General features: G+C 44.4%; 1 protein-coding gene across 1 annotated transcript; it reads right to left on the bottom strand.

The window, feature by feature from the left end:
* Positions 1-5380: 5380 nt before the first annotated feature.
* LOC112207839 (uncharacterized) lies at positions 5381-6103 on the bottom strand. Its single transcript, XM_054677336.1, has one exon. It carries the CDS (start codon positions 6101-6103, stop codon positions 5381-5383), a length of 723 nt encoding a protein of 240 aa, XP_054533311.1.
* Between the last annotated feature and the right edge of the window lie 5186 nt (positions 6104-11289).

The raw sequence follows: 11289 nt of genomic DNA, 5'->3' as shown, positions 1-11289 counted from the left end.
AGATGCAATGGTTCATGCCCATAATCCCAGCATTTTGTGAAGTTGAGGTGGGAGGATCATGTGAGCCCAGAAATTTGAGACCAGCCTGGGCAACATAACAAGACCCCATCTCTACAAAAAGTAAAAGAACATAGCCAGATATGCTGGTACAGGCCTATAATCTCAGCTATTTGGGAGGCTGAGGTGGGAGGATCACTTGAGCCCAGGAGTCCCATGCTACAGTGAGCTTTGATCACACCACTGCATTCCAGCCTGGCAACAGACTGAGACCCTGTATCTCAGAAAAAAAGAAAACAATCTGTTTTTCTGAGTTCTGCAAGCTGTCTGAGCAAATGATTCCACCCACCAATGGGGGTCAAGAAACCCTGTTTTCTAACTGGTTGGTCAAAACTACATGTAATAACCCAAGACTTGCAATTGGCATGTGGAGTGAGGGTAGATTCCTGGGACTGAGCCCCCATCCTGCGGGGTCTGCACTAACTCCAGGAACTGTCAGGATGGAATTGTGGGATACCCAGTTGGGATCCAGATTGTCCGAAAATCAGTGTAGAAACTCCACACGCACGTTTGGTCAGAGGTGTTCATGAAAAAGGTCTACTCTTTAGAACTAAAAATCACAAAATTGTAAGTTCTACAAAAACAAATCAACCTTATCTAGCACCCAGTCCTACCGAACTACAGAATGTGAGAACAGAAGGTCTGACCATGGAGTCGAGAGCTGACAGGAATGTCGCCACCATCCTGCTCTCCAAGGACTCCTCATCTTCAACAGACTCCTCATCTTCAATGGGCAGGGTGGAAACTGCAACTTGTGCCATGATCCTTGCACAAGAAAAGTAGTAAGAAAATGAGTGGTAGAAATCCAGTGTCCTAAACTCACATCCAGAGCTGTGAGAGTTTTTTACCAGCTGGATAATTCACAGTTTTCTTGAATCAGGGGAAAAATAAGACTCAGAAACTAGGAATTCGTTTTGCCCAAAACTCTCATCAGATACAGAATCCATCCGCTAACTATCTAGTATTATTTCCATAAGTTAGATCAATTATCACTCCCAAAACAAATGCACATGGCACCCAGAATCTGTGCATTTCTCCCAAGTAAAAGAGGAGGTGGATGAACGCAGTGTCTCATGCCTTTAACCCCAGCACTTTGGGAGGCCAAGGTGGGTGGATCACCTGAAGTCAGGAGTTCAAGACCAGCCTGGCCAACATGGTGATACCCTATCTCTACTAAAAATAAAAAAAAGTTAGCCAGGTGTGGTGGCATGTGCCTGTAGTCCCAGCTTCTTGGGAGGCTGAGGCAGGAGAATCACTTGAACCCAGGAGGCTGAGGTTGCAGTGAGCAGACATCACAGCACTTCACCTGAGCCTGGACGACAGAGTGAGACTCTGTCTCAAAAAAAGGTGGGGGAGGAAAGGAGGCAAGGAACTTGACAACCCAATGATGGGCTACCACAATTCAACACAGCAAAGAGGTGCCAAGCTCCCTTTCTCCCCTGCACAGCCCGACACAGAAGAGTTGGTGCAGTGGAATGAGGCTGGATGGAGAGAAGTTCCTCTTCTTTCTTTCCTTTTTTTTTTTTTTTTTTTTTGAGATGGACTCTCGCTCTGTCACACAGGCTGGGGTGCAGTGGTGCAATCTCGGTCACTGTAACCTCTACCTTACGGGTTTAATCAATTCTCTGCCTCAGCCTTCCGAATACCTGGGATTAGAGGCACCCCCCACCACCACACCCAGCTAATTTTTTTTTTTTAGTGGAGACTGGGTTTCACTATGTTGGCCAGGCTGGTCTTGAACTCCTGACCTTGTGATCGACCTGCCTCAGCCTCCCAAAGTGCTAGGATTACAGGCATGAGCCGCTGTGCCCAGCCAAGAGGTTTCTCTTCTTACTTAGAAAACAGATCACAGGACATCAAGTAACACATAAAATCCTTTATAATAAGCAGTATTATTTTTGGAAAACCTTTCCTAATATTTTGGTATCAGCAAAAAGCCTCAGATTAATTTCAAACACTATAAAAATACAATACATAAACAGAAAATATTAACTGTCAGCAATGCTATAGAGAAATTGGAAGCTGTATGCATTGCTTTTTGGAATGTAAAATGGTACAGCCCACTGTGGAAAATGGTTTAGCAGCTCCTTAAAAATATAAAGCACAGAATTATATGATCCATCAACACCCTTTAAGCATATATACCCAAAGGAACTGAGAGCAGGGACTCAAACAGGTATTTGTACACCCGATTAACAGCAGCATTATTCACAGTGGCCAAAAGGTCGCCCAAACCTAATGCCCATCAGTAGGTGAATAGATAAAGAAAATGTAATATATACATACATAGAGTATTATTCAGCCATAAAAAGAAAAATATCTGGCCAGATTCAGGGGCTTACACCTGTAATCCCAGTATTTTGGGAGGCCAAGGTGGGCAGTTCTCTTGAGCCCCATATTTTGAGACCAGGCTGGACAACATGGCACATTTGGTTAGAAGTGTTTGACCATAACTACCATTCCAGAAAAAGATCTACTCATTAGAACTACAAATCATAAAATTATAAGTTCTACAAAAACAAATCAACCTTATCTACCACCCAGTTCTACCCAATTATATCATGTTAGAAAAGAAGGTCTCACCGTGGACTCGATAGCTGATATGAGCAATGTCACCACCATCCTGCTTTCCACGGAATCATCTTCAACAGACTCCTCATCTTCAATGGACTCCTCATCTTCCATGGACTCCTCATCTTCCATGGGCAGGGTGGAAACTGCAACTTGTGCCATGATATCTGTGCAAAAAAGTAGTAAGAAATTGAATGGTAGAAATGCAGTGTCCTAAACTCACATCCAGAGCTGTGAGAGTTTCTCACCAGCTGCCAAATTGTTTTTTGCATCAGAGAAAAAAAAACTTGGTAACTTGGTATTCGATTTGCCCAAAACTCTCATCAGATAGAGAATCCATCCTCTAACTTTCTATCTAGTATTATTTCCATGAAGTTACATCAATATCACTCCCAAAATAAATTCAGGTGGAAGACTAAATCCAAAGCTAGCAGAAGGAAAGAAATAATAAAGAGCATAATTAGAGCATAAATCAATAAAATAGAAGGTTGGAGAGCAGTAGAATGAACAAACGTAGATTCTTTGAAAGATCAAGCCTTTCACTATATTGACTGAGCAAAAGATGGAAGACTAATTATTAAAATAATAAATGAAAGCAGAGCCATTACTACCAACTTTACAGAAATACAAAAGGATTACAGGAGTATACTGTGAACAACTGTCTAGCAACAAATTAGGTGCCCTGGATGAAATGGATGAATCACTAGAAAGACACAAACTACCAAAGTGGCTCAAGAAGAAAGAGAGAATCTGAACAGACCTATAACCTAGGAGATTGAATTAGTAATCGAAAGCGATTAACAAAGAAACATTTATGACCAAATAGCTGCATTAACTGGTGAGTCAACCTAACATTTATAGAATTAATACCATTTCTTCTCAAACTCTTCTGACAAAATATATGAAGAAGGAATACTTGCTAATTCATTTTTTGATAACAGCATTATCCTCATACCAAAAACAAAGACAGCCCAAAAGAGAGAAATACAGCACTATATCCCTTATGAATATATAAGCAAAAATCTCAGCAAAATACTTGCAATACTAGCAAAATACTAGCAGCAATACTGTATAATCAAAGGATTGTAAACTATCATCCTTTGAGATTTATCCCCAAAATGCAAGGGTGGTTCAACATATAAAAAATCAATTAGTGTAATATGCTGTAACAGTAAAATGAATAAGCACGTGATTATTTCAATTGATGCAGAGAAAACATTGATGAAATACAACACCCTTCTATAATAAAAATACTCAATAAACTAGGCACAGAAGGGATCTTCTGCAACATGATAATGGGATGTACAAAAACCCAACAGTTAATATCATGATCAATGATGAAACACTGAAAGCTGTTTTCCTAACATCTAGAAGAAAAGGATGGTGCATTTGCCACTTGTATTCAATGTAGCACTGGCAGTTCTAGCCAGAGCAATTAGGCAAGACAAAGAAATAAAAGGCATCTAAATTAGAAATAAAAAATAGGTGTAAAATTATATCTACACATGATTTTATGGATATAAAGCTCCAAACAAAACACAAAACCGATTATAACTAATAAAAGAGGCAGGATGCAAACAAACATAGGCAAATGAGTTATATTTCTATATAGTTGTAAAGAACTATGAAAACATTTTAAAAATTCCATTTATAATGGCATCAAAGAATACGTTATTCAGTCATAAATCTAACCATGGTGGTATACACAAAACATTGCTGCAAAAAACTAAAGACAGTGGAAATAAGTGGAAAGACATTCTGTGTTCACGGGTTGTAAGACAATATCGTTAAGATGACAATACCATCTAAAGTAATCTACAGATTCAATGCAATACCATCAAAATCCCAAAGACATTTTTGCAGAAACAAAGAAACTCATTCTAAAATCATACAAAAATTCAAAGGATCTGACAGACAAAACAGTCTTGAAAAAGAACATTGGAAAACTCGCATTTTTAAGTTTCACAGCCTACTACAAATCTACAGTAATCAAGAGAGTGTGGTACTGGAATAAGACCAATGGACTTTCAGACCAATACAATAGAACAGATTTGAGATCCTACAAGTTAGTCCTCACATATATGGTCAATGACTGTTCAACAAGGTGGCCAAGTCTAGTCAAGGGAGGAAAGAACAGTCTCTTCAACAGCTGGATGTCAGTGCACAAGAGAGAAGTTAGACCCCTACCTTGCAGTTTATACAAAAATTAATTCTAAATTAATAAAAGACTTAAATGTAAGGACTAAAAATATGTAACTCTTAGAAGAAAACACACGGTAAAGCTTTATGACCTTTGAGTTTTAAGTGTATTTTAAAATATGACAGAAAAGCACAGATAACAAAAGAAAATACACGAAAATTAGATTTAATCAAAATAAAAACCCTTTATGCATCAAAGGATACTATCAAGGGAGTGAAAAGACAACCCATAATATGTGAGAAAATATGCATCTGTTAAAATCAAAGTGTGTATCTGATAAAAGCTTAATACCCCACAACTCAACAACAGAATTTCTAAGATCCCAATTAAAAAATAGGCAAAGGACTTGAACAGATATTTCTCCAAAGAAGATACACAAATGCCTAAGAAGGAAAAGAAAAGATGCTAAACACCATTATTCATTAATAAAATGCAAGACAAAACCCAAATGAGATGCCACTTTGCATCCACTAGTAAGGCTTTCATAACAACGACACAGAAAATCAATGTTGCTAAGGAGGTGGAGAAACTGGAGCCCTCATGAACTGGCTGCTAGGAATAGAAAATGATGCACTTGCTGTGGAAAACAGTTTGGTGGTTCCTCAAAGAATCACACAGAGAAACAGGCGCCGCTGGCTTGTGGGTTCTCCTGGGCTGGGGCGGGACGTCCGGGAATCGCAGGCGCGCATTCCTTCCCGCCTGAGGGCCCGCCTGGCCGTGACTCCTGCCCCTCTCCTCCTCCAAAGAGAGATCGGGGCCGCCCCAGGGGCCGTGTGCAGCCACCGGGGATGGGGCTGAGGGTCGGTTCCTGCCCCGGGGCAGCCGCCCCCGGGCAGACCGCCTGGCTTGGTTGCAGCCACGGTGACATCTAGCCCCGGTTCTGCGAGGCTGGGCGCACCAGCCAGCTTGAGAGTCACCCGGCGCCTGTAGCTGGGCATCCAGGTGGTGGAGCATGCCCTGGGCGTCCTCTGGATCGCGGGTGCCCCTGGCCTGAGAGCCCGCCAGACTCTGCCCCGGCCCGGCTCCTCCTCTGTCAGAGCTCCAGATCTCTATCCAAGGGCCCTCTGCAGCCACCGGGGATGGGGCTGAGGGCCGGTCCCGGCCCCTGTGCAGCTGCTGCAGGACAGACCGCCTGGCTTGGCCACAGCCACAGGGACATTTGGTCCTCCTTCGGAGATGTGGGGAGTGTGGGCGGGCTCGGGAGTTGCCTGGAGGCTGCTGCCTGCACGCAGAAGGCGGCTGCAGCTCGGGTGCCCAGGCAGGCTGGAGGTGCATGGCCTGGTCGGCCTTGGGATCACCAGCGTGCCCAGCCTGAGGGCCCCCAGGACATGCCTCCTGACCACTCCTCTACCTGAGGGAGATTGGAGCCATTTGTATGGGCACTCGGCAGTCACCTCGTGTGGGGTTGAGCGGTGGGTTCTCAGTTCTCGCTCCTGTGCAGCTGCTGCCACAGGGCAGAATGCCTGGCTTGGCTGCAGCCACTGGGACACGTGGCCCTGCTTCTGTGATGCTAGGAGCACGAGCGGGCTCGGGGGTTGCCAGGCAGCTGCTGCCTGCACACAGAGGGTGATGGCAGCTTGGGCGCCCAGATGGTGGAGCATGGTTTGGGTGGCCTCTGGAATGCGTGCGCGCCAGGCCTGAGGGTCACCCTGGTGGGGCCACATACCCCGGTCTTCCTCTGCTGGAGCCTGGAGCAGCTGGAATGGCCACTATTCAGTCACAGGGGATAGAGTTAAGTTTTCTTATCCCATGCATGCACACAAAAAGGTGACTATTCTGTGAGGTAATAAACGTGTTAATTGACTTCATTCATGCCACTCTGCGTCCACAAGTAAGGCTTTCATAACAATGACACAGAAAATAAACGTTGCTAAGGAGGTGGAGAAGTTGGAGCCCTCATGATCTGGCTGCTAGGAATAGAAAATGATGCCTTTGCTGCGGAAAACAATTTGGTTGTTCCTCACAGAATGAGCATTGGGTGAAAAATGAAATCAAGATGGAAATGTAAAAAATTTCTTCGAACTGGATGACACAACCTATCAAGACCTCTGGGATACAGCAAAGGCACTGCTAAGAGCAAAGTTTATAGTCCTAAAAACCTACATCAAAAAGTCTGAAAGAGCACAGACAATCTAAGTTCACATCTCAGGGAACTAGAGAAGCAGGAACAAGCCAAACCCAAACCCAGCAAACACAGGAAATAACAAAGATCAGAGCAGAACTAAATGAAATTGACACAACAACAACAACAACAAATACAAAACAAATAAAACAAAAAGTTGGTTATTTGAAAAGATAAATAAAATTGATAGACCATTAGCAAGATTAACCAAGAAAAGAAGAGAGAAAATCCAAATAACCTCACTAAGAAATGAAACAGGGGATATTACAACTGACACCACTGAAATATTAAAGATTATTCAAGGGTACTATGAACAACTTTTGGCACATAAACTACAAAATCTAGAAGAGTTGGATAAATTCCTGGAAAAATACAACTCTCCTAGCTTAAATCAGGAAGAATTAGATACCCTAAGCAGACCAATAAAGCAAGCAGCAAGATTGAAATGGTAATTTTAAAATTACCAGCAAAAAAAGCCGAGGGCCAGACAGATTCACAGCAGAATTCTACCAGACATTCAAAGAATGTCTTCTTTCATTCAAGGAAGAAATGATACCAATCTTTTCATACTATTCCACAAGACAGAGAAAGAAGAAACCCTCCCTTATTCATTCTATGAAGCCAGCATCACCCTAATATCAAAACCATGGAAGGACATAACCAAAAAAGAAAACTACAGACCAATAGCCTTGATGAACACAGATGCCAAAATCCTTAACAAAATACTAACTGAATCCGACAACATATCAAAAAATAATCCACCATGATCAAGTGGGTTTTATACCAATGATATAGGAGTGGTTTCACATATGCAAGTCAATAAATGTGATACACCAAATAAACAGAATTTTAAAAATCTAATATGATTTATCAACAGGTGCAGAAAAAACATTTGACAAAATCTGGCATTGCTTTATGATTAAAGCTCTCAGCAAAATAGGCATACAAGGGACATACCTTAATGTAATGAAAGCCATCTATGACAAACCCACAGCCAACATAATACTGAATGGGGAAACCGTGAAAGCATTCCCTTTGAGAACTGGAACAAGACGAGGAGCCTACTCTCACCACTCCTCTTCAACATAGTACTGGAAGTCCTAGCCAGAACAATCAGACAAAAGAAGGAAATAGAGGAAATCCAAATCGGTAAAGAGGAAGTCAAACTGTCACTTGTTGCTGATGATATAATCTTTTGCCTAGAAAACCCTACGGACTCCTCTAGAAACCTCCTAGAACTGATAAAAGAATTCAGCAAAGTTTCCAGATACAAGATTAATGGACACAAATCAGTAGCTCTTCCATACATCAACAGCTACCAAGCAGAGAATCACATCAAGAACTCAACCCCTTTTACAATAGCTGCAACAAACAACAACAACAAAAAAACAAAACTTAGGAATTTACCTAGCAAAGGAATGAAAGGACCGCTACAATGAAAATTACAAAACACTACTGAAAGAAATCATAGATGGAACCAAGCACGGTGGCACATGCCTATAATCCGAGCTACTCGGGAAGCTGAGGAAGGAGAATCGCTTGAACCCGGGAGGCAGAAGTTGTAGTGAGCCGAGATCACGCCATTGCACTCCCACCTCAGCGACAAGAGCGAAACTCCCTCTGAAAAAAAAAAAAAAAAAAAAGAAAGAAAAGAAGTAATAGATGACACAAACAAATGGAAATGCATCCCCATGCTCATGGATGGGTAGAACCAATATTGTGAAAATTACCATTCTGTTAAAGGCAATCTACAAATTCAATGCAATCCCCATCTGAATGCCACCATCATTCTTCACAGAATTACAAAAACAATTCTAAAATTAATATGGAACCAAAAGAGAGCCATGTAACCAAACCAAGCCTAAGCAAAAAGAACCTGGAGGTATCACACTACTTGATTGCAAACTGTACAATAAGGCCATAGTTACCAAAACACCAACGTACTGGTTTAAATGTAGGAACATAGAACAACGGAACAGAAGAGAGAACCCAGAAATTAACTCAAATACTTACAGCCAACTGATCTTCGACAAAGTAAACAAAAACATAAAGTGGGGAAAGGACCCCCTTTTCAACACATGATGTTGGGATAATTGGCGAGCCACATGGAGGGGAATAAAACTGGATTCTCATCACTCATCTTATACAAAAATCTACTCAAGATGGATTAAGAACTTAAATCTAATTCCTGAACCATAAAACTTCTAGAAGATAACACTGGATAAACCCTTCTAGACATTGACATACGCAAGGATTTCATGACCAAGAACCCAAATGCAAATGCAATAAAAACAAAGATAAATAGCTGGGACTTAATTAAACTAAACAGCTTTTGCCTGGCAAAGGGAACAGTCAGCAGAGTAAATAGACAACTCACAGAGTGGGACCCCTGAACCTGACCCTGACCCCTGACCCTGATCCCTAACCCCTGACCCTGACCCCTAACCTCTGACCCTAACCCTAACCCCTAACCCTAACCCTTAACTGTAACCCCTAAACCTAACCCCTAACCACAACCCTCACCCTCACACTAATCCAACCCTAACCCCTTATCCCTAACCCCTAACCTCTCTTAACCCCTAACTCTAAACGTTGACTCTTAACTCCTAACTCTGACCCCAACCGCTATCTCCAACCCCTCACCCTAAACTTAACCCCTAACCCCTAACCCTAACACCATCCTTAACCCTAGGTTCGTTACTATGTTTGTACTATGTTAATGTTGATTATTATGATCTCTGTCTTAGGACTGCATGGCAGCAAGGGGATTGCGGATCTTATATTGATATTTTTGTATTGAGGCAGTGCATTAGCATTACAGGTGCTTGTTACATGAGCAATGGGTGTGTCATATTTTGGGTGTCATGTCTGCATTAGGAATGCTGCATTTGTCTTCCGAGGCTGCGGTGTGGATCTCACACTGCGGCCGCCTCGCCTTGGCTGGGGAGAACCTCAGTGGGCAGGATTCAGAGGGGCTTTTGGTTTCCCTTTTCCACACTGAGCCCTTCTAACTGGTCTCTGACCCTGATTATTCAGGGCTGCAAAAGGGAAGGATTTTATTCACCGTCTATGCAGTCCCGAGTTGTCCCAAAGCGAGGCAGTGCCCCCAAGGTCTGTGCTGAGGAGAACGCTGCTCTGCCTTCGCGGTGTCCCCCAGGTCTGTGCTGAGCAGAACGCAGCTCCACCCTCGCGGTGCCCCCGGCCCGCCTGGGTCTGTGCTGAGGAGAACACTGCTCCGCCTTCACTGTATCTCTGAAGTCTGTGCAGAGGAGAACTCAGCTCCGCCCTGGCGACGCTCTCCTTGTCTGTGCTGGGAAAAACGCAGCTCCGCCCTCGCAAAGGCGCACAGCGCCGGCGCAGGTGCAGAGAGGCCCATGAGGGGAAGGTGAGACACCTGGGGCAAAGAAGAAAAAACAATACGCCGCGAAGCGGTGTCTGGGTCATCCATGGACGAAAGTTTTTTCCCATCAGCCCTTGCGCTGGGCCCCAGGGACCCTGGCATCCCTGGTTCACGCCCAGGGTGTGCCTTGGGCGACTAGGGGTACCCCAACTCGGACAGAAGGCCCATGAGTGGAAGTTGAAGTTTGTGGGAGGAGAGGTGAGGCACCAGGGGCAGAAAAAAAAAAAAAAAGAGGACCGCGTCTCAGAGAAGCGGGGCCTGGGTCCCCCACGGATGAAAGTGCCTTCCCATCAGGCCCTATGCTGGGCCTGGTGGACCCTGGCAACCCTGGTTCGAGCCCAGGGTGCGCCTCGGGACAGCTTGGGGTACCACAAAGTGAACAAAAGGTCCATGAGGGGAAGGTGAGGCACCTGAGACAGAGAAAAAAAAAACGCGCAGCCGAGAAGCAGTGCCTGGGTCCCCCACGGATGAAAGTGCCATCCCATCAGCCCATTTGCTGGGCCCTGGGGACCCTGGCATCCCTGATTTGACCCCAGGGTACACCTCGGGACAGTAGGGGTACCCCAAGGTGGGCAGAAAGCCCCTAAGGGGAAGGTGAGGCACCTGGGGCAGAGAAAAAAAAAAAACTTCGCCGCGGAGAAGCACGGCCTGGGTGCCCCACGGACGAAAGTGTCTTCGCATCAGTCCCTGCACTGGGACCCAGGGACCCTGGTGTCTCTCGTTCGAGCTCAGGGTGTGCCTCGGCCGCTAAGTGCACCCCAAGGGGGGCTTTGGGGACACAAAGCCCATGAGGGGAAGGTGAGTTTTGAGGGAGGAGAGGTGAGGCACCTGTCACAGAAAAAGAAAAAAAAGAAACACGCGCCACGGAGAGGTGGGGCCTGGGTCCCCCACGGATGAAAGTGCCTTCCCATCAGCCCCTGCGCTGGGCCCCGGGGAACC

The sequence above is a fragment of the Pan troglodytes genome, chromosome 14 (genome assembly GCF_028858775.2).
Source record: "Pan troglodytes isolate AG18354 chromosome 14, NHGRI_mPanTro3-v2.0_pri, whole genome shotgun sequence".
Classification (NCBI taxonomy): Eukaryota; Metazoa; Chordata; class Mammalia; order Primates; family Hominidae; genus Pan; species Pan troglodytes.
The sequence above is the reverse complement of the archived record's forward strand: the minus strand, read 5'-3'. Positions and strand labels throughout refer to the sequence as shown.

Bases quoted from the DNA above. Each gene is read 5' to 3' on its own strand.
- LOC112207839 (XM_054677336.1), bottom strand. From the start codon at position 6,103: ATGCACCTCCAGCCTGCCTGGGCACCCGAGCTGCAGCCGCCTTCTGCG.